General features: G+C 38.1%; 1 protein-coding gene across 2 annotated transcripts in view; it reads right to left on the bottom strand.

Annotated features, from left to right (window-relative positions):
• Positions 1-14070, bottom strand: part of trak1a (trafficking protein, kinesin binding 1a) — a 37785-nt gene extending 23715 nt beyond the window's left edge. The window contains exons 1-2 of one of the 2 annotated variants that reach the window (XM_079469785.1): positions 14008-14070; positions 2889-3083 (exon numbers count right to left, since the gene is read on the bottom strand). Coding sequence is in view for 1 of the 2 variants with exons in the window: in XM_079469783.1 (XP_079325909.1) it covers positions 2889-3083; positions 6557-6560 (199 nt within the window). In the remaining variant the exon portion in view is untranslated. Of the gene's footprint in view, positions 1-2888; positions 3084-6556; positions 6770-14007 lie in introns of those variants that run through there. The other variant, XM_079469783.1, reaches the window with a different exon arrangement.
• Between the last annotated feature and the right edge of the window lie 11849 nt (positions 14071-25919).

Here is a 25919-nt window from a genome sequence, read left to right as displayed (position 1 = left end):
GAGTTATTGAAATCTATTACGAAATCACTGTCATCTGATGAAATGTAAAATGGTGCTGAGTCTGATGCAACACAGTGAGTCTCCAATCCCAGTCAGACTCTCAGAGATGATAGTCACCATGTCTCAGTCATTTCAAGATCTATTTCTTTCTTTCTTTCTTTAAGATTCTTTTATAATCTCACCCCAGTAACCAAAGTAATGTTACTAGACAACTTTCCTGAAGTGTTTCACCCGTGGGTGATCTATTCCTCCACCCCTCCCTCTTTCTATACATGTAGCAAACAGGATTTATTCTCTGCGGTCTTACCGTCAGCACACTCTTCATAATACCAGTCCAACTCGTAGTAATCTGCCTCCACAAACCTCTGCATGCTCAGTCTCCTTCAGCCGTGAGCTGCAGACTCTCCCGTCCGGCATCTGAGGTCACGCATGCATACACGCACCCACGGCCGCCCATTCTCCCAGCAGTCTGATCTATCAATCTATCACAAAGCAAAGCCAACGGGCATCCAGAACACACAAGGTCAGAGAAGCAGAGATGGGCGAAGAAATCCTAAAATCCAGCAGAGCGCAGGAAGGCTGCTGAAACTGTACTGCTAAAGTCAAGGTTGTATCACACTAGAGAGGGGCGGGACTTTCACCACGAGCCAATCAGAGCGTGTTTCATCAGAGCCGCTCTCTTCCTACTCTCCAGCCCTCCCCAGTCTCCGTTTCCATGGCGCCTCCCTCTAGAGGGGTTGCCATAGCAACTGGCTCTGACTCCAGGCCGTGTTGTAATCTACGTGTGCCTGCATGTGCTCTGTTGCTTAACTTCCCCTCTGCTTTTCCCTCCTACAGTCTTCCATTGATCTTTCCCGCCGCACGTCTAGCAGCCGTTGTCTTACAGCGATGCATGTGTGGAATCTTCATTGTGCTATATAAGTGCCCTCTACCAGTGATGGCAGGTGTCCTGATTCTGACTGGCTGCCAAAAGCAGCAGCTGACTTTCTGCAATCCACTGTGCCAAGCACTGCTACAAATAAGATGGCACAAAGGAGACACGCTTAATATGCCATGGTGACGGTGAATGAGATGTGGCCTTCTTTATGCCCTAGATCTACATTAACCTTAACTCTGTCTTTAAAATCATTTCTTTATTCTATGCTTATAACAGTATATGATGTCATTAACTGATTAAATTATTAAAGATATCAATTTCAATCTATCATCAAATTGAAAGCTTTTCGATGATAGTGCGAATCATCCAATCACAAGTTTGCACTTGCATTATGTGCACTAAGCTGTGATGTCATCACTTCATGCCGTGGACTGGCTATGGGGGGGACTTTACAGTTGCCACATCACCGGCTCACCGGGCTCATACTGATGACATCACACTGACTGGGTAACATGGAATGATTGGAGGTAAGAGAAGAAAAAAATGTGTCTGGTTTCTTCCTACTATGGTGTTTAAGTCATATTTGATAAAGAAAATGTGGCCTATTCTTAGGACCATAAAAGTTCTTTTTTTGCAATGTCCTGACTATACACTCCTATATTATTACATAATATTAGTTATATTATGGCTCATATACTATTATATTTTATTATAATATATTAATGTAGCATGTTAATAGTTGATCCAGTCAAAAGCCAAGTATTACAATTATTATTATTATTATTATTATTATAAAGCGTACATTTAAGTTTAAGTCTACATTTAACATTGTACTCTGAAAATGCACAATTTAAATTATTAATATGTAAATAGTACAATAACATTTATTCATGAAATTTTTTACAATGCTTCAAGATTTAAAAAAAACTATATTGCAATGGTATGTAAGGTCATTTTCTGTACAGTATGCCTTGATTTTGGGGTAAAATATGACCCAGACACATTCCTGACATATTTTCATTAGATGTTATAAACTTTATTTTATAAAGGCTGAAAATGTAGCTAGAAGGTATGACATTTACATTTACATCATTTAGCCGACGCTTTTATCCAAAGCGACTTACAAAGAATTCAGGGAGCTATAAGCGATAACAAAAGATAAGCGGTATCAAAGATATGAGGTACAAAAAAGGAAAACATAATAAAGGGCTTTATACTAGCGTAAGCTGGTCAACAACGATATCTTTGTATAATACTTTTCTAAAAATCTGTAAGTCATACCCAGACCTGTGGCCCAAGTTGAACTTGTCTTAGTTAATATTGAATGTAAAAGAGCTGTTATCTCAAATGACTGTGTTGAACACAATAAAAAAACGATTTAAAAAGTTATCCGTGGAGGGCAATGACCCACCATACACATTTTCTCAACTCAAAGAAAGGTCATGATAAAGTCACCGGCAAAACATGATCAAACAGATCATTCAGCTTCTTATACAGGACATGGTCCTGTGAGTGACAGGAGGTTCAGCCAATGACAGACAGTGTAGGATGGTTGCTTGACAATGAGACCCAGTGTGAATGAACCCAACTGCACATGTATACAACTCCATACTAAAGAGCAACAGATAAATGTGCATTTTAATGAATATACTTCATAATAGAACTCATATGCATATATATATATATATATATATATATATATATATATATATATATATATATATATATATATATATATATAAAAATTAAACGGCCATGGATTACATCTAACATTTGTACATTTATTTGAAGGCAACCATAAAACAAACATAACCCTTTATATGTTCATTATATGATGTTTGTTCATGCATGTATGAAAGATACGGAAATTGAACCTGGTCAATGTTTACACATGAATAGTCAGTTGAATTATTAAAGTGTACAGATATATGTGAGCATATGTGAAAATATTCTGAGCCAGAGAACATCAGTTCAGATAAAAAACTGAGGAAAACACTTAAAGAGCGCTTACGGAAATACTTGAGGGTCTCCTCAATCTGTTCGGTGGTCAGGTCGAGGGCAGCGTCGGGTAAGATGAGGGGCGTCTGGAGCCAGTCGTCGTGGTCATAGCCGTATATAGTGTCTGCTCTTAGCTTATAATGAGGGAGCTGCTCCTCAAGCAAACTGATGATTTCCACCTCAGGAAGATCAGTGCTGTTACACACATCTGACACAGAAAGAGATGTACAAATACAATTAATATAAACATATTTTCATGTTACACATTTCTCATCGTATTGTGTGTGATTTTAAGCCCACATTTTTCTAAAGAAACAAAATTTTAGTTTTTGCAATCTTTCATTTAAATTATATTGTAATATTTGCACTAGGGGTGTGACAATATACCGGTACTGCAAATAACCGTGACATCGATGTTAAGTCTACATAAGTCTGCACCTTCTTAAAGTTTTGCTGTACATACTCTCTCTCCAATCCCTACACTTCAATTTTAAGTGTGAATCGTTGGCCAAGAAGGAAGATAACGCAATATAAACTAAATGAATGGCATTATTTCTTCATATGTTAAAAACCTTAAATAGACATTGTGAGTATCATCACAGTGAATAGCCTACTTTTGGCCACAATAATCGTAAAGTGAAAATCTGATATTTTGACAGCCCTGACGAAGTAGAACTATTAAGGTCAATTGGAAATTAAACAGAAAAACAAAATACCTTTAAAAATCTACATTTGACCCGATACATGATCACTATAAGTCTTATTGACAATGTCCAAATGTGTAGCTGGAGTGGGTCTAGACTGCCCTCTAGTGATCTGATGATAAACTACAGAACTAACTCACTGTCTAACATTACAACGCTTTTCTCTATTAAAAAAAACAACAACTTTGTAAACCTAGCACTGTAATATTGGACCGAGATGTACTGTGGTATATGAGAGGGTCATCCGGCATGTGTGGTACAGTGTCGAATTAAGGGATGTAAAATATTGTCATGCAGAATAAGGTTTTATTACCAGGCAATATGCTAGTAATATGAAAGCTAATAGGCAACTTGTTAAAACTGATTTTCCTTTTAATTACAAAAAAGTACTGAAACTTTGTTTGTTTACATACTTTCACTATGTGGACTACAAATGCTTTGAGAGAGACAGAGAGAGAGACAGAGAGAGATACAGAGACAGAGAGACAGAGAGACAGAGAGACACAGAGACAGAGAGACAGAGAGACACAGAGACACAGAGACAGAGAGACACAGAGACAGAGAGACACAGAGACACAGAGACACAGAGACAGAGAGACACAGAGACACAGAGACAGAGAGACAGAGAGACACAGAGACAGAGAGACAGAGAGACACAGAGACAGAGAGACAGAGAGACAGAGAGACACAGAGACACAGAGACAGAGAGACAGAGAGACAGAGAGAGAGAGAGAGAGAGAGAGAGAGAGAGAGAGAGAGAGAGAGAGACACAGAGAGACAGAGACACAGAGACACAGAGACAGAGAGACACAGAGACAGAGAGACACAGAGACACAGAGACAGAGAGACACAGAGACACAGAGACACAGAGACAGAGAGACAGAGAGACAGAGAGAGAGAGAGAGAGAGAGAGAGAGAGAGAGAGAGAGAGAGAGAGAGAGAGAGAGAGAGAGAGAGAGAGAGAGACAGAGACAGAGACAGAGACAGAGACAGAGACAGAGACAGAGACAGAGACAGAGAGACAGAGACAGAGAGAGAGAGAGAGAGAGAGAGAGAGAGAGAGAGAGAGAGAGAGAGAGAGAGAGAGAGAGAGGGAGAGAGAGAGAGAGAGAGGAGAGAGAGAGAGAGAGAGAGAGAGAGAGAGAGAGAGAGACAGCGAGAGAGAGACTGAGAGAGAGAGAGACAGAGACAGACAGTGACATAGACAGAGACAGAGAGAGAGAGAGAGAGACAGAGAGACAGAGAGAGACAGAGAGAGACAGAGAGAGACCAAGTTTGTGTCTGTGAATGGACTTTCCTTGTTCCCGAAAAAAAACGGTAACAAGATGTCAAACATGATCAAATGTGTTCATAGAGTAAAAGTTTTAAGTATGTTTGGGTGTTCACACTGTTTGACTTTTGTATGATTACTGCTTTCACAGGTTGCTAAAGTTGAATTTAATGGCTGTTGTTCTCATAGCCGTGTGAAGTATGTGAAGACGATAAATCTGTTTATTTAGAGTAACCTGACAAATACAAAATCACAGAACAGGTCAGAACCTGTAAAGGCTCTCTGCCGAAATGACAAAAGCGCTACAATATTACACAATTTCACACTCAAGTGTGAATAAAAAGTGTATAAATCACAAGATTGAAGTAACAAACTCGTATGCTATTTAAGCTCTCAAAACAACAACTAAACCTGCTCTTTGGTCACATTGTGTAACACAGCGTACCCTGTTAAGTGTGTGTGTGTGTTTGCTGGTTGAACAGTGATTATTTCAGGCACAGAACTACAGCACGAGTGACCAAATCTTACTGTCCTTCCAGTCTCCTTAACCATTAAACACCACCAGCAGTAGATCCACTATAGACAACGGCTGAAACAGACGGGTTTAATGGAAGAAATCTGCAGATTTAATAAAACAAAGAAACAGCAAAGATCGACACATTTACAGTTAGCATCAATGCACGTATATGGCCAGCAGTCATTACATGTCAGAAGAAATCATTTATCGGCATAACAAAAATCATAAAATGCCAAATGTCACAAAAATGTTATGATCCATGTTATCCCAAAATGATTTTAAATGTTCCAAGATTAAAGACTGAAGATTTGATTGATCACAGAACGCACTTAAATATGTTTTTAGAAAACCTTGTTCAGTTTTTGATCCACTGGTACATTTTGTATTTCCTTTGGTCCTGATTTTGATCAAATGTAATGTAAATGTAAGTATACAACCTGCTGTGAAATGAAAATCGAAATACAAAAAATACGATAAAACTAAAGGTTAATATGAAATATAAGAATAAGTACAAGATCAAACCGAAGACAGTCTCGTGACCTCTTGTCATGTACTCAAAATAAATTTGCTTGTTTTATTTTTATTCCCCTTCTGTTGTGTTTTATTGTGTTAATCTTCAAAAATGTGAAACCTTAAGTATGTTTGCTCAAAGCTTACAAACCACGCAATGACTCCCAATTCAACAACTTCGGAAAATGAACAGTTAACAAGGCACAAAAACAAGCAAGCAAACACGTTCGGTCAAACTTCAGTATAGGGGGCAATTCTCGCTATTAACAAACCACGAAATACGACTTTTTCCTCAATAAACTCTTCATTTGTCGCTTATTTATAGTTAGTAAGGTAGTAGTTAGATTTAGGCATTGGGTAGGATAAGGGATGTAGTATATGGTCTTGCAGAATACGTGCTTTCAAAGTACTAATATACAGCAAAAATGCCAATAAAAGTCTAGTAAACTAGTTAATAGTGAGAATCGCCCCATACTGAAGTGTCAACACAAGTTCTCAAACATTTTTTTACAAGGCAGTGAAAGTGCGGACAACTTCCCAGATCAATGAACCCTAAAAACAGATAACTTGGCCTTAACCTTGAAGTGTCCGAAGTCACACGCAGACAATCTCTGCCCACAGCTGCACACTGTCCATAAACAAACTCTACCAGTGTGAAAGTGAAGAAGGTCTGTACTCACTCATGGTGCTGTAGCCACGGCCTCTGTATCTGCTCTTCCCAACTTACATTTTCCACTCGTTCAGGATCAGACACGGGCTCGACGGAACGAGTGATCACAGGAAGAAGAGAGGGGGAGAGTGGAAAGATGAGGGAGGAGGCTAACGCGGACACAGCACAGCCATGTCTGGCATGCTGATGACACCGATCACATGGCTCTCACTAAACATAGACTGAAGCGCTCTCAGACCGGCCGGCCGGCTTCAGGGATCATTGTTCCTGTCCGGCTGACTCTGGATCAGTTTTAGTTTTTGAATTAAAAACATCTGACATGTCTTGCTCGGGAAAGAACGGACTGGAGGTCGGGGTGTTGTTGAGTGAAAGGGGGCGTGGGTTAAGCAGGAAGTCAGACAGCCTCGGGGGAACGGGCTCAGAGATAAATCTAGTAGTTTAACAGCTGGCGAGTGCGTGTTTGTGTGCAGCCCCGCTGTTGCTGTCACAACAATGCACACGTTATATGCCACATAAAAATGTCAACATTTTGTGTGATTAAGTACGTATGTTTAATATCTCAAAAGAGAAAAGATCTTTGGGAGAAAAGGATGTGTTGCCACAACTTTCTCTCTCTCTCTCTCTCTAGGCACAAGTCAGACAGAGAATGTCAAGGTGGTTTAATGTCACGGGCAGCTACTTTAGTTTGACATGAGCTGAAGAGTTCAGAACAGGGTGAAACTTACAGACCTGACACAACAAGTCAGCTGAAAACAACACACACACACACGGGTAGTTGACAAATAAACCAAACATGTGTCCTGAGAAGTGACAGCAAAATAAGAAAACAAACAGCTAATAACATATTATTTTATAATGTTAAGTAGCATAAGCAGAGATAAAAAAAAATCTACATTTGCCATGTCACACCATAGGACACGTGTGCGGGTAATTTGTCAACTATCCAAACACACACACAGTTTGTTATCCTGGTTCTATCACAGGCAAAACAGCCGCTCTCTCTCTTAAACACACACACACACACACACACACCCAGCAGACTTTATACCAGATCATTTTATTTACATTTAAAGCAACACTAGGTTACATTCTGGATGACCTTTAAATCTTTTAGCTTCACAGATTCAAACCTGTTGCAATTCAGCAGGTAGCCTAACCAAAATGACCAACTATTACGAAATTACCTCAACATCTTCTTATCACCTTATTACACACACACACACACACACACACAGAGAGAGAGACTTTATAAACCACACATGCACAAACAAGTGTAAAACAGGTTTGTTTTCGTCAAATGAAGCTATTAAGTCTATCGTTGTTTTCGTCAATTAAAGCTATTAAGTCTATCGCTGAAAGAGGTGGATCTCCACCCGCACCTTAAAAACCTTTCCTGCATGGTGCTAGCAACGCCAAGGTCGTGGGTTTGATCCCAGGGGATTGCACAGACTCAGATACAATGTATAGTATAATGCAAGTGTAAGTCACTTTGGATAAAAGCGTCTGCCAAATGCATTAATGTAATAATAATAAAAATCTGAGAAATTACAAGGAGGTTTCAGCAGCTGGAAAAAGGGGATAGTTCACGGAAGAATGAGAATTCTGGCCTTATTTAATCTCCGTAATGATGCTCGAAACCTGTATCTGACTCTTTATTCTGTAAAACACAAAAGAAAATATTTTGAGAAATGTCTCTCATTGTGTGGACGCAACCACAAAGTCAATAGTCAATAAGTCAGTGTTGTTTGGTTACCAAAGATCTTTAAAATATCTTCTTTTGTGCTCTGCAGATGAAAGGTCTGGAATGAGTGAAAGTAAATGATGAGAGACTAACAGTGGACAGATCACACAACACTTTACTGTATGACAATGTAACTGTCAATGTTAAGATGTACTGTAAAACAAATTCCCCACAAAAAAACAACATTTTCTGTAAACTGGAAAAACAGAAATATACCGTAAAATTAAATCTGTCAAATTATAGGATATAAGGATTAAATAGTTACCCATTATTCTTGTAAATGTGTTGTCTTGTTCTGTAATTTTACCGTTTTTGACCGCATTAAAAATAAACTATAAATCTTATGGCAGCTGGCTGCAGCTGGGGCACCAGAGATAAACTTTTCCCCTCTCAAATTAAATTTCCCTGTTTTTCTTGTACATTTGCAGTCTTATTCTGTAATTTTGCATTTTTTGAAATAATTAAAATGATCTAAAATGATCAACTTTACATTAAACAAAACTGGGAAAATTCTGTAAAATTACAGTTTTTACAGTGAGAGTTAAATTTTTCAGGGTGTTATGACTGTCACACACAGGACTCAAACCATAAACCAGTGTAACATTACCATGGTGATGATGATGCCTCGGTTTTGGAAAATCTGACATTTTCTTTCCTACAGTATGAGTCAAAATCTGTCTGCTGTCTCACTACACCGGATCGAACTATATAGATCTACTGTATGTCACAAAACACATTGTACAGTTTGTCATTGATGTATGATTTTCAACACTGTGTATTTATTTCAAAATCTGAACTATTTAGTGACTCTGTATGTTTCAAATATAGCCAGAGAAAAAATAAGAGACCATTTCAAATTTACATTTCAGAACAGCATTTCTAGATGTATTGCGACCATTCCAGTCCAGTGTCTGTTGCATTTCAACCAAATCAAACCTCAGGAGTGACAAAGAGTCATCCAACACCAATGTGAAAGACTGACAGCATGACAAGACACATGAAAACATGAGATATCACATAAAAAATGACCCCAAGCTTTTCCTAAATACATTGTTACAGTTGTGTTGCTTAAAAGGGAACATGTACTTGTCTTCTTATCAGTATTTGAGGTCTGAAAAAAATGAAGAGCATCTTTTCTGTTATTTTCACCTGTTTCTCTAGTTTTCATTTTCTGCAAATAGAAACAATATTTGTATTTGAAATTTGGTTAAAAAATTGAGTTTGTAGTTCACAGAATGAATGTATACTTTAGTAACGTACATTAGTTGTATTTGTGAGGCTTATTTAAAATAAGCACACATGGGAAACAGTTTTGACGGCTGTTGTGTTTGTGAATTGCAATGTTTAAAAGTAGGTCATAACGGCCATCGTTATTTACCCCGGACTTCCACAAGATGGCAGTGTGCCATGGTATTACAGCCAGTGACTTTAAAGAAAAGTAGGTTACATGACCTAACGCTTTTGCTATGCTAATGACCAGCCTGTGGCTTCAAAAGCACTCTTATTGACATAACGTATCGCATTTGAACGCAAAGCGTGTCGGGGGGTGATGATCTCTCACGCATTCCATATCTGGCGTGTCGTGGAGGAAGAGCTGGATACTTAAACCTGGACCACAGCAGCTACGAAACAGCCCCTGGAGGAGCATCATTGTATCACAGTGGCTGGCAGAAATATGTAATATAAGTAAGGAATCACTTACACTAGCAACCACCCAGAACACTCAAAGAACCACGTAGCAATGCCCTAGCAACCACTTGGAACATCACAACAACCACAAACAAACTCACCCTGGAAACCAGCCACAAGATCTTTGTGAGATTTGTGGTTGGCAAGATTTGTACCAACAGACAGGGCTCCGGTTATTTTCACATTCTCAAAGTTTGTGTTTACATAGTATATGTCTGTGTACTGTGAATATAAATATTGTACTAATAAATACATACAAACATGTATATATATATATATATATATATATATATTTAAGAAAAATATAAAAATAAATAAACGTTTATATATATAAAATTTAAATTAAGTATAAATATACACATACAAATATTTTCTGAAATAAATACAAGTATACATACGTTTATAAATACACAGACATATATTATGTAATCGCGAAAATATATATATTGTGAACAGCTCTAGAAAATATAAACAACTAGTTATGCTTTAAGTAATAACAACGGTAGCTGTGGTATATTTTTGTAGTGGTTTATTCTTGTACAGAGATGCGTAGGAAGAGTCTGTGTTACTTGACAGGAGCAGGGAGACGTGGCAGCCCAGTATTTTCACTATGCAAATTCAGCCAGTGTGGATGTGTGAAAAATCACATTAGGAAATCTCACAAAAGGACAGTGATAGACAGAGATTGCCACTTAAGTATTTAGCAGAGATAAAAACCAACCCACCAAAGTCACACAGTGTGAAAAATACTAATGTGTGACACAAATCCGTCTTAAGTCACTCCAAAAATGTTTTGCAGGTTGTATCTAGCAACACATTTAGATCACTGGACTTGTTTATTAATCTACAATGTGTATTCACATACTGTATGTCCAGCAGAAGACTACACTGTACACTAAAGAAATCCAACTCCATAGGATCTAAACCTGCTCCTTAATAAAACATTCATAGTTTTTTATTAAAAACCAACCGATCAGGTCTTGTTCACATCCCCCCCTCTCTCTCTGGGGTCCATCTAAGTTAAGGAAGTGACCAAAGACTGCCATCTTCACTCTGTATTCTCATCATTCACACACACAAACATGTTACAGTTACACAACTAAAGGCCTCTACAGGCGACGGAGAAAATCCATCAGAGGCTCTTTGTCGACATGCTCACAAAAAGTGTCTCCTGGGAACAACAAGAAAAAACACAAAAAGCCTGAAGCTGGTGCCAAAAATTCATTTACACTTGCCAATAACGTTCATTTAGTGTAAAGAATTCATCTCCAATGAATGCATTAAAAGCAGTTGGATGTGTGGCCTTATTCAAATGCGCTGCTACACTAACTGGCTATGTGAAACGCACACACACACACACACACACACACACACACACACACACACACACACATGTAGACACACACACTTTTTGGAATTAAGATGCTTTTATATCATGAGATAGCATGTCTGTATAAGGACTCTATAGACCGCAAACAGCCAATACTTACAATGAACATTTCACTAGATACGATGTCAAAGGCTTAAACGTTGTAGTCAATGTTCATTTCAGTACAATTACATTAGACCAAGGATATTGCGACAAAATGTCGACATTAATAATAACTGTAATGATGAAATAATTTAACTGTAATGACATAATAAGATGAATTATAAAGGATCCATCAGCCATACACCTTATAAATATTGTTAAATATGTTTTCATCAAATGAGACACCTTGGCCTGGTTTTACAGACAAGGCTTAGCTTAAGCCAGGCATATGCCATAGTAAAATTAGGATATTTAAAGGAGACATTTTTTGGCTGTTTTCGAAGCTGTTTTGGGGGTTTTCCGGTTGCTATAAAGAGCCTCCTTCCGAAACGCTCTGATTGGTACACCTGATCAGGTCTGTCGTTTTTGGTTCCCCAGGTCTGTCATGATTGGTTCCCCGCTTAGAACGTGTGTCTGAAGATGTCACACCCATACCATATTAGCGAACTTCCGCTTCTCAGGCTGTTGTGCACGTGTATTCATAAAGTTTGGCTTTTAGCAATAAACAGTAACAATGGCGTCAGCTTCACTTCATCGGTTAAAAACATGCGGATCGATTGAAGTTTAAGGGGGTCTGCTAGTGCATGTGCAAACGTCAATCTTTGTTAGAGACACGAGTTAGATAATTAAACCAGGAGTGATTGACCAGGAGACACATGCAAGCAGGACTTCATAGGACGTTTCATAGAAGTGTTTTAGAGGAATGCGCACACACACACACAAAATATCAGCGTGTTACACAGAACAACTTTCACAGCTGATGTTAAAGTCACGGAAGCTGTTTTTTGAGGGTGGTTATCCGAATGTGTGTAGCTGAATTCTTATTACCAGCTATAGGACTGTGATGAAAGTGAAAGTAGTTTAGCACGTAGCTCAGTCAAATGTTTACAATCTCTGATAATCAAAGTCTCTTCCTCTTCTCTAAGGAAGGCCTCGACCCTTTTTGGGGCGTATTCCTTTGGGCGGAGGTTATTAAAAGCACTTGGAATAGGGACATCATGTACCCGGGAAGTAAAGGGCCGATTCCAGCAGTTCTCTGAAGTCCTTGAGAAGCGAATTTCCATTAAAGACAATTGAACTTTGAGCTTTATCATTTTGCAGATATTATTCATGCTCTAACAGCAACATTACACACTAACTAAAGGTTGAAAATTAGCATCACTTTTATAAAAAATGCATTAGAAAAAAACCCACTAGTGGTGTGCAATTTAAGACTAAACAATGGCGCTAACATATTTGAAGATATATCAGGGTTATCATCAGAGGTGTATCAAGTTATTTTAGTCAAGACTAGTTAAGATAGCTCAAACCTTAATTTTAGTCTGGGACTGTCCTTAAGCCTTGTCTGTGAAACCCAGCACTTGTCTTTTTTGCACAAGGGAAAGAAGTGCTGAACCATCCAATTGAAGTTAACTCAGCATCACATCAAAAGGGCCAAAAATAAACCCGAAACAAAAGAGCGGCACGGAACAGTTGCATTCTGGGTAAGAGAGAGCCAGAGTGATCTGTTAATAATCAGTGTACTCTAAACACCTTAACAACACTGGAACATAGATACACAATTCCACCGTAACAAACTCACATCTCATCTATTTTTAACTCTCTGGGTGGAAAACTTCTAACTGTGAGTTTGTGGGTCAGCACTTTTCTCAACTTTTGGGAAACGGGTTTGTGCCTTTGCTGTTTGCTAACTTTTCTTTTTGCCAGGCTGCAATTTGATTTATTAGAGTGGATTTTCCCCAAAACATAAGAAAGGGAACAGCTGTCCTGGGACGAGTTCAATGGGCCAGAGTAAAATTACCATTAAGATCACAGATAAAGAATCAAGACTTATAAGAAATATAAGGTTAAGAATGGCACCGGGCTGACATCAGTGTTTGCGAAATGCAGAAGACAAACTGACGTGGCTTATTTTCAGAGATGATGGAGCCCTGAGTGTGTGTGTACTGTAGCTCTCAATGCATTACTCATACGGAGTAATACGCAGAATTTATGTCATTTTTTTAAGTTTTATTCAAAGAGTCTGGTTATGTTTTTATGCAAAGTGATGTACACGAACCACAAGCAAGCACAGCAAAATTCTTTGCAAACGGTTTGTACAGCCCTTCTTATGTAAATTGTAATTCGATTCAATGCAGCAATTTACATCAGAATGGTTTGTAAAGCAATTTGTTCTGCTGGTGCTTCATGAACAGAACCTGCATCTCTCTCTTTCTTTTAGGTTTGCCTATGCATCAACGTTCAGCAAAACGTTAATTAAATAACATATTAAACAAATAAATACACACATTCTCTTTGTAAATGACTCAGTCTATTTAAACAAATGTCTGTTGATTATTAAAACAAATATAAAATTGCCTGTAACAAATACGAAACTAAAACAACCAATCAGAACAACAGCTATGACAAATTCCCTCGTTTGACATAGCACCGATTTCCTAACCACGGCAACCCAAATGCAAGAGCCCACTCCATAACCTTTGACCTTTCTGCCTCTTACCTGTGATGGTTCCTGCATCTCTGTGAATCTTGGACGCATTGCAGGCGGCGACCTCGCTTACATACTGCTCCTCCTGGAGGTCTAATGCAGTGGTGGGCGGAGTCCGCAAGTGCTGGCGGTAAAGATGAGGGTCGCTAGGGGAGAGCGGGGCAGGCAGGGCTGAGACTATGGCAGTGGGGGGCGATGCGGCGGTGTCCAGCTTGACTGCTTTTCACAGGTCAACCCCAGGAGCCATAGGGCAGCGCCCGGAGAGAACAGTCCAACGGTGGCGTCTGGCAGGTGTGGGGTTAAATAGTCTGTCAGCGAATCAGAGGTATTTCTGATAGGAGGGACCTGTAGAGAAAGACAGAAGGAAGGAAATGAAGAAAATTCCACCTGAAATCGTTCACATGAACAAGGAATGATGAATAATGTACATATAAAAAGTGTGAAATTTAGGCCCCCGGTAAGGCCCTGGAGTCATTAGGTGGAGATACAGTTTTATTCACTTGTGAAGTATTATAAATACACATTGTGAAAAATAATAGCAGATAACAGATTTAGCATTGTGTCGTTAGGTATTTATCTGTAAGATCTAATGACGCGTGTTAAACAGTGCAAATCGCATTTATTAAATATCTTGTTAAACACGTTTACCACATCTGATACACAATAAACCACAAAGATTCACATAAAAGCTCACAAATCAATACAACTATTCATTTAGCTTCAAAAATCGAAACCAGCCCTCACTTTCATTCACTCTTCCAGCCCTGTGATTTATCGCTGTACTGGGATCAGCACTTAACACCCAACCCTCGGAGTGCATGACAAAGCCATTAGATTGACAGCGAATTCGTTTTCTCTGTAAATGTTGTTGACATGAGACTGATTGAAAAACAACTGCTAGCATATATTCATCAACTAGTTAATAGAAATAGTTAACACATTCAATGCAAAAGAAAGCTTCAGACACTTTCATATCTCGCTTTAAGTGGCCTACAATGGTGCACAGTTTTCCATTCAGAAAGCGCTGGCATCCATTCACACTTCTTTTCATATTACTGCCAGTTACTGTATGAGCTCATTTGTAATGTGAAGCCATGAGGCTTGTGACCATGACGGGGGGAACGCGGTCACACTTACCATCTGACAGAAGCACAATGGGCAACCCTTCATATAATCTTCCTCTGGGATTATTACAAATCATGCCTATTTGGTTTAGACGTTGCTTGCTAACGGAAGTATTGGAAATGTGAATTTAGGTTATAATGCAAGAGTGGGTAGGTTGTTCATTCGGGTCCACAGGTTGTGTGCATTTCACACATATCATTACCTCAAGCAATCCGAGGGATGAATAACACAAGCCAAGTGTGCAAGCAGGAAGGTGAGACCAAAGAGAATAGCTATAGCAGAAAGTTTTAAATATGGCTATATAAGCAATTAATCGCGTATAATCGATTTCATATTAAATGTTTATTTCTATATATAAATGCATGAAAGTAACATGTTAAGAAATATGTGTAATATGTATTTATTCATAATATAAAATAAAAATGTTTTTCATGTAAATGTTTACATGTATACTTTCATAGTATGTGCGTGCAAATATATACATTTATAAATACGCGTTTAGGTAAGATGATCATTTTTGTACTAGTATAAACATTTCTCCCAAATTTCAAATGTTAGTTTAAAGTTATTAGTTAACAAGTAGTTTTATGTAATGGATTTGTATCACAGGTCAGTCTTTCACATTGCTGTTGAATGACTTAGTCAAACCTAAGTCCTAAGGTTTGATTTTGTAGAAATTCAACACAGACACTGGACTGGAATGGCAACAATGTCATATGTAGGAGGCGCACGACACCAGAGTAATTCCAAAGAGTTGTTTTAATAAAAACAGGAACAAAACCAACACGTAACCAAAACAAGACCAGACACTGAACAAAACACAGGTCTTAGGGTGTTTTCACATATAGTTCGTTTTAAAAGAACCAAATCCGGTTCACTTAAAATGAACCAGAAAGGGATGCTAGCCAAAAATGACCTCAGTCCTTTTGGTGTTCACAGCATAGTGGACTCAAAAGAGTACCAGGTTCTTATTTTAGTCATCTTAAGCAGTAGAGCGATCTTTTTCGTTCACGCCATAACTTCATAAGAACTCGGAATCCCGTTTTCTGTAAAGCAGTGGATTATATTGGTTTATAATAATAGGTTACTATTTAAAGTCTCATAAATTAACAGCATTTATATTTATATATATATAAAATAATTACTGAAAAACTGTGCAACTTGTTAGCTCATATTACATAAGCTAATTTTACCATACAATAATATTGAAGGAATGGGTTAGTAAATGTTGATATAAATCAAGATCATGTTGATAATGTGATGTTCAGTAGAAGGTCATATAATGAATGTAGCAAACTAATGTTAAAAATGAAAGTAGTGGGTGATCTTCCCAAAAAATAACTCACCACTAAGAAACACCAACAAAAATATATATTTTTACATCACCAGTATTGAAATTAACAGAAATATGTTAAACATAAATAGACGTGATGCGTGATAAGATTGATGAAAAATTATGTAAAACTAAATGTCAAATATCAGTTCATTTTATTTCGAATATAAACCACCATTTGCTGTTATCTTTTAATAGGAATTTCAAAGGAGTAAATTAGTGGGCGTGGCTTGCATTTTTTACTGCGAATTGATTGGATGTATAAAACAGCTGTAGCATTTTTAAATGAAACCAGCAGCAGACTGACAGTTGAATGGGAGGAGTTTACAGATGCTCCGCCCACGCCGTCTGGTTGACATATTTGAGATGGATAGTGCAATTTCAGAATTTAACTGAAGATTAAGAGGGTAGATTTATTTAAAAAAGAAAATGAATTGTAAAAATTGGAAATTGTAATCTTTTATTTCATTGGGACTTTAAATACAGGGGAGAGCGTAATCAGGGAGAACAGAAACAGGTGTGGGGCAATGAACAACCAAGGGAACAGATTAACAGTTAACTTTGGTTAGCTAAACCAAAACATAACATGACCATGACATACAATAGGCTGCATCTAGAAATGGTCTCTTAATTTTTTCCCAGCGGCTATAGACATATGTAAGGGACAATCCACGCCTAGCCGTGCGTTATCCCGCTTATATCATAGTCCTTTGCTAATTTAAAGCTATTACTGATGTTTACAAAAAACTAAATATATCCGTTAATATCAAATGTGGATCAAAATGAATGGAACTACCTGTGCATTAAATGGTTTAATAGACTATGGTATAAAAATGCTGTGTTTTTATACCATAGGCTGTGTTTAAGGGGTCAGTTGTGGCCTGGGGGTTAGAGCTCAGAGGATTTCTGTCATGCCTCGAGTCCAAAACAACCCTTTCAGACGGGCCACAGGAGCAAGTGCTGCTGCTATGGCAACCTCATCTTCCAGGACACTATACTTCAAAATGTCTTCAAAATATATAAATACAGCAGATCATTTCTGTTAGTGGTCTATAGTGCATAAAGACTGAAGTGATTCTCTTTAAAACCTAACCAGCCATTCAGATCAATGGCTCCTTTAAACTTCCAAATCCCAGTTTACAGGAAATGCATGTTAACCCTTTGCCAGGGTCATATTGATTGAAAAACCTTTAGACAAGAGGTTTTACTCAGCAAGACTAACAGCAATATGATCACTCATGTGTGAAGAGTAATCCTATGACATCATCCGCCCATGGTCTTATACACATGCTTTCAGTCAAACCTGCCTCAACATGACATTACAAACCCCACGCCTTCACAAACACAACTCCTAAGGCAAGATTACTGCCTGAAGTCACAAAATTCTGCTTGTTTATATCAAAGTCATCTCTGCCCCATAGAGCTTGTAGAATGTCTGTCTCCAAGCGATTGCACTTTAAGAAAAGAAGATAAGATATTACCTAATAATGCTCACAGCGATACAAGAATCATGCACAAATCCAAGAAACTGTGAATGGACCAACGTGACATTATTCATTAACCGCCCACTGACGCACACATTTTTTGTACAAACTGTTGCCACATAACTATACTAACAGAAACTACATTTTCCTAATAAAAGTGGTGGTTATTAAGGTGCTGATTGGGTGATTAAGTGTTTATGACCCAAATGAAAAGTCTCCATTTTCATCATAGGATGGACACATGGGATTGTCAGGCCAGCTCCAATAGTAACAGTTACACGACAGAATTCCAGATTAAAAAAAAGTAAAGGAAGAATGATTGAAAAAAGCACACAGGAAGGACCCAAAATACAAGACACAACAAACCCCTCAATATACTGATGTTTCGAGATTTTTTGATTTACCAATGTTGAAGGTTTGTTTTGATGCTGGTTTGCGGGTTTGTGCTGGTTTAAGATGGTCATGTGCTGGTCCTGGGCTGGTTCACACTGGTTACACCAGCACACGACCAGTTTAAACCAGCATATGCAGTTTTTTTCAACAGGGACTTTAGCAAAAACATACTTTTAGTGAAATTAAATAAATATACATGTATTTGTTGGCAGTATAAGGGCCTTTGTCATAATGATGAATAATGAAACAAAATATCTTATATATCAGAAATGCTATTATATTTGTGCAAACAATGGCTGGTCCACCCTGTGGTTCTGCTCGTTACATCATTCAGAGCAGCACCCACAGGGGAACAGCATGGGAATGGGATAAGAAACACCGGAGTGAATAGGACTTCCTGTATGCTTGGACTATAGAGGTCACAATGCACAAATAGTTGCCCCTTAAAGAGCCACACTCTGCTGAAATGTTCTTTTGTAGGTCTGCCTGAAGCAGTTTAAAATCCGCGTCTTCAGATTAGAATTTAAATCAATGGCCTAAACTTTAGGCCATTGGATTTGTGCATTTTTAGGCCCTAAAGGGATGTTCTGAAAATGTACTTAGTGTCAAAGAAAGGACATTTTCACTTACAAAATTGGAAACATTAACATTTGATGCATCTGGCCAAAAGTAACTTATAGTGCATTCAAGTGCACATGCTTGCGCTGCTAACACAATGCTCTACTGATGGAACTACTGTACGTTCCGAAATGTAATGCTCATAAACTACACGTAATAATATACTTTTACATCATATGCATTTCCATGCACTTCAATATGCCAGACCACACGAGTGTGACTTTAATGGTATACTTATTTTTTTTACGTGTACACGAGCGTACATGTACGGCTGAACGCGCATAGCCTTGCAAAGTATAGTTCCTTTGAATCATACGTGTACACGCGGGGTTTGACGCATGCGCATTACAAACATATTGACAGGGGGTAAGGTTTTCTTTTAATACCTTAAATTGACGCACCCAGGACCCGAATACAAATCCTGAGCAGGATGGTGAGCTGATCATTAAAAGAAGTGCAACAGTTTGGATTTCTATAGAGTTTACTATATTTTAGTGTAAGTAGTTACTATGAAATAAAATTGATCATAGTGCCGAACAGGTTTTTGGTCATCCCACTCACTCACCCAGCTTATGTTTACATCAAATTAGATCCTGCTCTTTGTTTATAGAACATTTTTCGGCACACATTGTAAAGTTCAGGGTTATGTTGTAGATATTGCTTTAATCTATCTGTTAACAATGCTTGGATGCTGTGCAGCTATTATTTTAAGGATGCTGCATTCACTATGGAAACAAAGGAACCAAATACATCCTGAGTACTGGCCAAACAAAACAGGGCCAGCTGTGACATTAAAACCTCTTATCACACTAATCTTAAACCTGACACATTTACATAGAAATTTAAATAAACATCAATAGTGTTAGGATGTTTTATTTTATCATAAAAAAGTACTCATTGGAGAGCATTTCATTGTGTCTAAGACTTCTGCCTGTTTACTTAAATATAAATGTGTCATCTATCAGCAAACATATGATAGTCAGTCGATCTGTGAGTAATGGACCACATTCACCACAATCCCCTGGGGTGGATCAATGGTTTGCTCTTCATTCAATATCGTCCCTCGCCTCACCCCACAGCCCAGATCCTTCTCATATTTGAAAGAGTTATTTGATGCTTTTAACCTTCTGCCCGTTTATAAAAGCCAGATAATAAAGATCAAATGCAAAACACACCAGTTACAGTAAACAAGCACTGCATACTCGAATCAAAAGATCTGCTGACTTATCATGATTTCTCAGGTTAGACTGAACTGATGTCTCATGCGTGGTGTGGGAAATTCCTTAGGTACTGTACATCATCAGTTCCCATGACAACCAGAGGGCTGCATGATCTCACCCATAGCTGTTTACGGAGTGAAAATATTGACTGAAAGATGTGTCTGGAGACTGAGATCTGACATTTTATCATGATGTTCTGAAACAGGGCCTGGTCTAGAGAGAGCTGGCCCCCCAGAATTGTCTGGGCCCCTTGAAATATATCTAGCGGAAACTAAATTTTAAATGAAATTAAACTAAAAATGAAATATTATTAAATACTTATACTTGTTTTCTCTATTAAATAATGATCCGTGGAACAAAAATGTAGAACAAAATTCTACATTTAGGAAACATTCCTAGTGGTCACGTGATTCTTGTGTTCAAAACAGATGATGGTCTCTTATATATTTCCATTACAGAAATTACTTCTTCTTACTTATAAGATGTATTCACTAAGGTTGGTTTCACACTTAGTTCGATTGCCTGGTCCAAACGCCAGTTTGATTGCTCCCCCCTTCCCCTGCCCCCGCTGGACTGAATTCAGATTGTTTTTTGGGGGTCCGAACCGCGGGTGGTTTGCATCAACAGTCTGCAGCTGTTTACCCTGTCGCTTGAAATGAAGACACAGGAGAAGGCGGCAAAATGCATAACATTGCTCGCTTCACTTTTATACATTTGTTTTTGAACCGTTAGTTTTGTTTACAAAGCTTCAGTAAATAACGGCACTTTCGTCTGTGAATGTACTGCAAATGCTCTTAAGAACGCTTAAGGCGAAAATAAATGAGATGGCCTAAAGGCTAGCGGCAAGGTTGTGAATTGCAACCAACTGCTCAGTCCACCCCTGCCCCTCACTTTGAAACACTACGACGGCTGACAGAACATGGTGAATTACATGCAAGAGGACCTGCGGTGTATGTAGATAGAAATAGCCCATTCTAAGGTCATAAAAACATAACGCTTCACTGAGTAAGCTCTTTATACACCGCTGAAGGCATCCCAAAGATCATCCCCAAAATTACACACTGGACCTTTAAAATAGAATTTAGATTGACTTGTTAAAGGGGGGATGTGTTTCATGCATTCTGACTTCTTTTCTTATTTACTTAAAACGAGCATTCATTTGACAGGTACATTTTACCACAACAGGAATCAATAAACAGAATTGAAACTCCAATAGTATTTATGGGAATGTTGGTGACCTTGCATCACATTACCTAGTACTCATGTACAGAAAGATGCCCATTAACTATTAATAAAGCAAAGTACTCAGGTCCTGGCAGTATGAATGGTTGTTTTATTTCTAATGATAATGCTCAACTGAAGTTTAACAAGTGAGAGAGGACTTTACCTTCCTTCTCAAGCACTATCCCTTACAAAAGGGTTTTCCTATTATCTTTCAAGCACATCTTCAATGCAGAGGCCACACATGAGGTAAAGCCCAACCCCACCACACCATCAAATTGTCACAAACTCACATTGATTCAGTTTTGTTTCACATTTAAATTTTGCTGCTTGCAATTGTTATTTGGCCATTTAATAGCATGAGGATTAAAGGGGTCATATGGCGCGAATATGTGTTTTTCTGTGTCTTTGGTGTCTTATAAGTTGCCCATGCATGTGTTAGCCACGTAAAACTGCAAAAATGTAAGTGTCGGAAAACAAAAGACGCATTCTGTCTAAAAGCGAATGCTCAGCCAGACCTCCTGAAGCGCCTTGTGTAACCACACCCCCACAAATCTACGTCAGTTTTTGGCATGATTTGACTAAGTATAATGTAAGATGGGCGTACCTGTCTGTACAATTGCTTTCTAAATACGGTAAGAGGCATTACCTTTCTATCACACGCTTGCAGTATTTGATCAATCACTACAAACTGGTTAACTAGCCAATCACAGCACATCTCAATTTTCAGAGGCGGGGCAAAGAGGAGATACAAACATGCATGGCATGTGGAAAATACAGCGTTTTTTAACCTTAAATCATTTATACACATTGCATTACATCTAAATCAAACGATTTATTTTAGCAGTGTCAAAGTTCTGTCATGATTTACTCACCTTCTTGTCATGCCAAACCCGTATAAGTTTTATTTTCCACAGAACACAAAAGAAGATATTTAGAAAAATGTCGACCAAAACCACTTTACGTCATATAACAGCCATTGTACTAATGAAAAACTATTATATAGTATATATGCCAGTATATATTTGTTGATCTCTCATGCTTCAGCAAAAAACTTTCCAACTGCTAAGAAGGAAAAGGAAGTGAGCTCTATTAATAGAACATTTGTGCCGCTCTGCTATGACAACTCAGTACATACACTGTTGTAATAAAGCACAGTTAACACCAACTATATAGCTTAAGTTTATGAACGGTTCTCAAAAATATAACAGGTCGGGTCAAGAGGGAAAATAAGGCTAATGTAGGTAGTTCATTTATTTAAACGTATGATTGTAGATATCAATTGAAGAGCTAATTTGCAAAAACACATAACTCATATTTGTTAGCGTGTTATGCCTTTTTATTGTGTTGGTTCTCTGTATTTTATGAATGAATTAATACTATTTGCACGTTGATTGATATTACTTTTGAAAATAGAGATATCTGTCTTTGCAAATTAACTTTCCAAATACTCGTCTCATATTCTGTTGATGGTTATTTGGTGGTAATTTCATCATGTGATCCAAACATGTATCAACAGATATTGAAGTCAGCATGAAACAGAAATTGTGTTGGTGTTTTGGGACGAACATCTAAATGAAATTGACTTTGCAAAAATGAGCAGTACAGGAATTATTTTATCCTTCAGGAATTGCATGGACTGTTGGATGCTTTTCCATTGGACAGTCAGTATACACAGTAATGTTGTGCAAAGAAAAGATGACATTTGGAGGGGAGGTTTTGATTCTCATCACATTGATAAAGATTATGTGGGAACACAATAAAAAACAATGAGTCACACAGAAAAATCACTAAGCAATTCTCTAACTGACCTTAATGTATTTTAATGTTTCACTGTGCGGATGTTTTGTTTTTGAACAAAAAACTATTTTGGTGCTATAATGTCCAATCAAAGATTTGGGTCCATTCCAAGTTTTCCACAGGAACCGCCATTAAACAATCTCTGATGTTAAAATATGAAATGGACCAAAACATTTGACGCTTGAGAAATTCCAAACACATAATGGGATTAAGTTTACACACACAAATCCAATATCCTGCCATTCATTGTGCGCGGTCAACACCGTGCAGATGGCTGATAGTGGAGGAGGTCTGTCCGAGTGGACACAGAAAAGTCAATAAGACAGAAGATCTTTTAGCTTAATTCCCTTTGGATGTTGACATTTATAATGCCTTTTGACCTGAGGTAACATACAGCCTTCATGAGACTGCTATCAACACAACAATGAGTGTCTAGATAAACCCTTCAAGAAAATCAATGGAGTGCATTTAAAGGCTGTAGCCTTTCCTCTCGCAGACACAGATCATCATAAAGACGGCAATATTAAAAATGATGATGTCTGGCAAACATAATTATATGATTTTATAATCCAGTAATTGAATCATAGAACCAGACAATTTGAAAAAGCATTTACACAATGAATTTGGTATGCCTGCAAGTGATTCTATGGTACTTTGGTATAAAATGTTGTTATTCTGACCTTTTGCCACATACTGTACTACTTAGTGACAGTTTTATTGCCCTGATACTGTCTTAAAACCATGCTAACTAAAATAATGTAATAGCCAGACCAGATTAACACAAATAATTCCATATTAGGCTTTGAAATACAAATGAAGCAGAGTTGGACAGAAACATGGACACTTGTTTATAGCCTTAGCTGCCTTACTGTAGATTATTAAGAGCGATCTGTCTTTCAAACAGCCGAGCACATGCAGACAAACTTACACGGACATCTAGTTACCATGAGCGACAGAGAAATCTGTATGATTAAACCACATATGGCTGAATGTGGTGTGAACTAATGCTCACGTGCCCACGCATGAGAACCACACACGCAGAAACAAATAACCCTGAAGGAGGTGTCCTCATGTCTCCTTTTTTCTACACTTTTTTTCTAAATCTCTGGGGTGGACACTGCCATCTGTGATTTATATGACCATGAAACAAAAGATAGACATCTGAGAAGGGAATTTTCACATGATGCTTCAATGCAATAAGAAGGCATCAGGCAGAGATATTACTAGACAAGCACAACATCTGGTTGAATAGGATTAGTAATCATGCACAATTATATTTGGGCTATGCTGAACACGACATAAGGTTTGGCTTTCAATTTTACAGTACATACAGTAAGTACATACTTAGCTTAAAGAAAAACAGACTACTTGACCAATATGCTCTTTAAACTCAAACTGAAGGCAATACAGTTTATTTGGGGATGTTCAATATTGACCATACATCTGCCATCTTATGCAGATGCAATGCACAATATTTAATGTATACAAAGTAAATCAAGTTTATTAGAATATACTTTCTCAAGGACAACACGCATTCTAGCTTAAAATCTACAACATGACTTTATGACTAGGAAAGGCTGGTCAACAAGACTATATTTGATTTTCCTATATTATGTTATATTATGATACGCTGAAGTGTTGGGGATATCCAACTCATCTACTGTAAAGTTTTACCTTGTAGTTTCATCATGTTTACCTGTGAACACTCGGTAACCCTGTCCTCCTGTAGGGCACATGAGTTGTATGATATCGTCACCAAAATAGTAAGATCAGGTGATGAAATGAATGTAATACTATCTCCCGCTCTCTGCTCCTTAGGTTGGAGAAATATAAAATACCCATCTACGTCATACATTTTCCATCATCTGAAGATATTGTTTAAGACCAACAACCTTACACACAATACTTAGAAAAGTACTGATTTCCCGGACACAAATGCAGGACTATATAGCCAGTGTTTGCCACTGATTTACTTTACAGGCTAAAGGTTGGTCAAAGTTGTGCCATAAGCTCTTCTAACAAGAGTGAAATCCATTTTTAATAGTATTAAAGTAATGAGATTGATGTAATCGGATCCATATAATCCACCTGGGTTGTAGTGAAACAAGCTTATTAAAAGTTGCTGCCTAAAGTTTGCATCTTGAAACAAAGCCAGAGAATGGACGGCAGTGATCCATGAAACTATAGGCTATCCAAGCCGTGGAAAGGGGGCCAGCTGTTTAAGAGGCCCTACATGCTGTAACGATAACTAGGTTTTCAACACAGTCGGATGTTTTAAACTGATACAATGTATGATCAATCGATCTTACCTCGCGATGAATGACGACCCGATATCCTCTTTAGCTAGCTGACCCGAAACAAGCAGCGGACGATCCCGTTTCTGATTCAACAAGTTTATAAAACAAGTCATTCGCTGACCAGCTATATCCGTAAACAATAGCAGTGATCACCGGCTCTTTGAGTAAATGGACCCAGTATGAAAAGCGGAACAAAGATTCAGCCCAGTTAGGTGTTTCTGCTCTGTAGGAGATCCGATGATCGTTTGTAGATCTTCTGGGACGAAGATGAATGAATAAAAACGATCTCCTTGGGCAAATGACAGGACGTTTCGGTGCCCACTGTAAAAGCCGGTATCACAACACCCTCTCACTACATTACATAGTGTGCGCTCTCTCTCTCTCTCTCTCTCTCTCTCTCTCTCTCTCTCTCTCTCTCTCTCTCTCTCTCTCT

Source organism: Barbatula barbatula, assembly GCF_947034865.1.
Source record: "Barbatula barbatula genome assembly, chromosome: 12".
Classification (NCBI taxonomy): domain Eukaryota; kingdom Metazoa; phylum Chordata; class Actinopteri; order Cypriniformes; family Nemacheilidae; genus Barbatula; species Barbatula barbatula.
The sequence above is the reverse complement of the archived record's forward strand: the minus strand, read 5'-3'. Positions and strand labels throughout refer to the sequence as shown.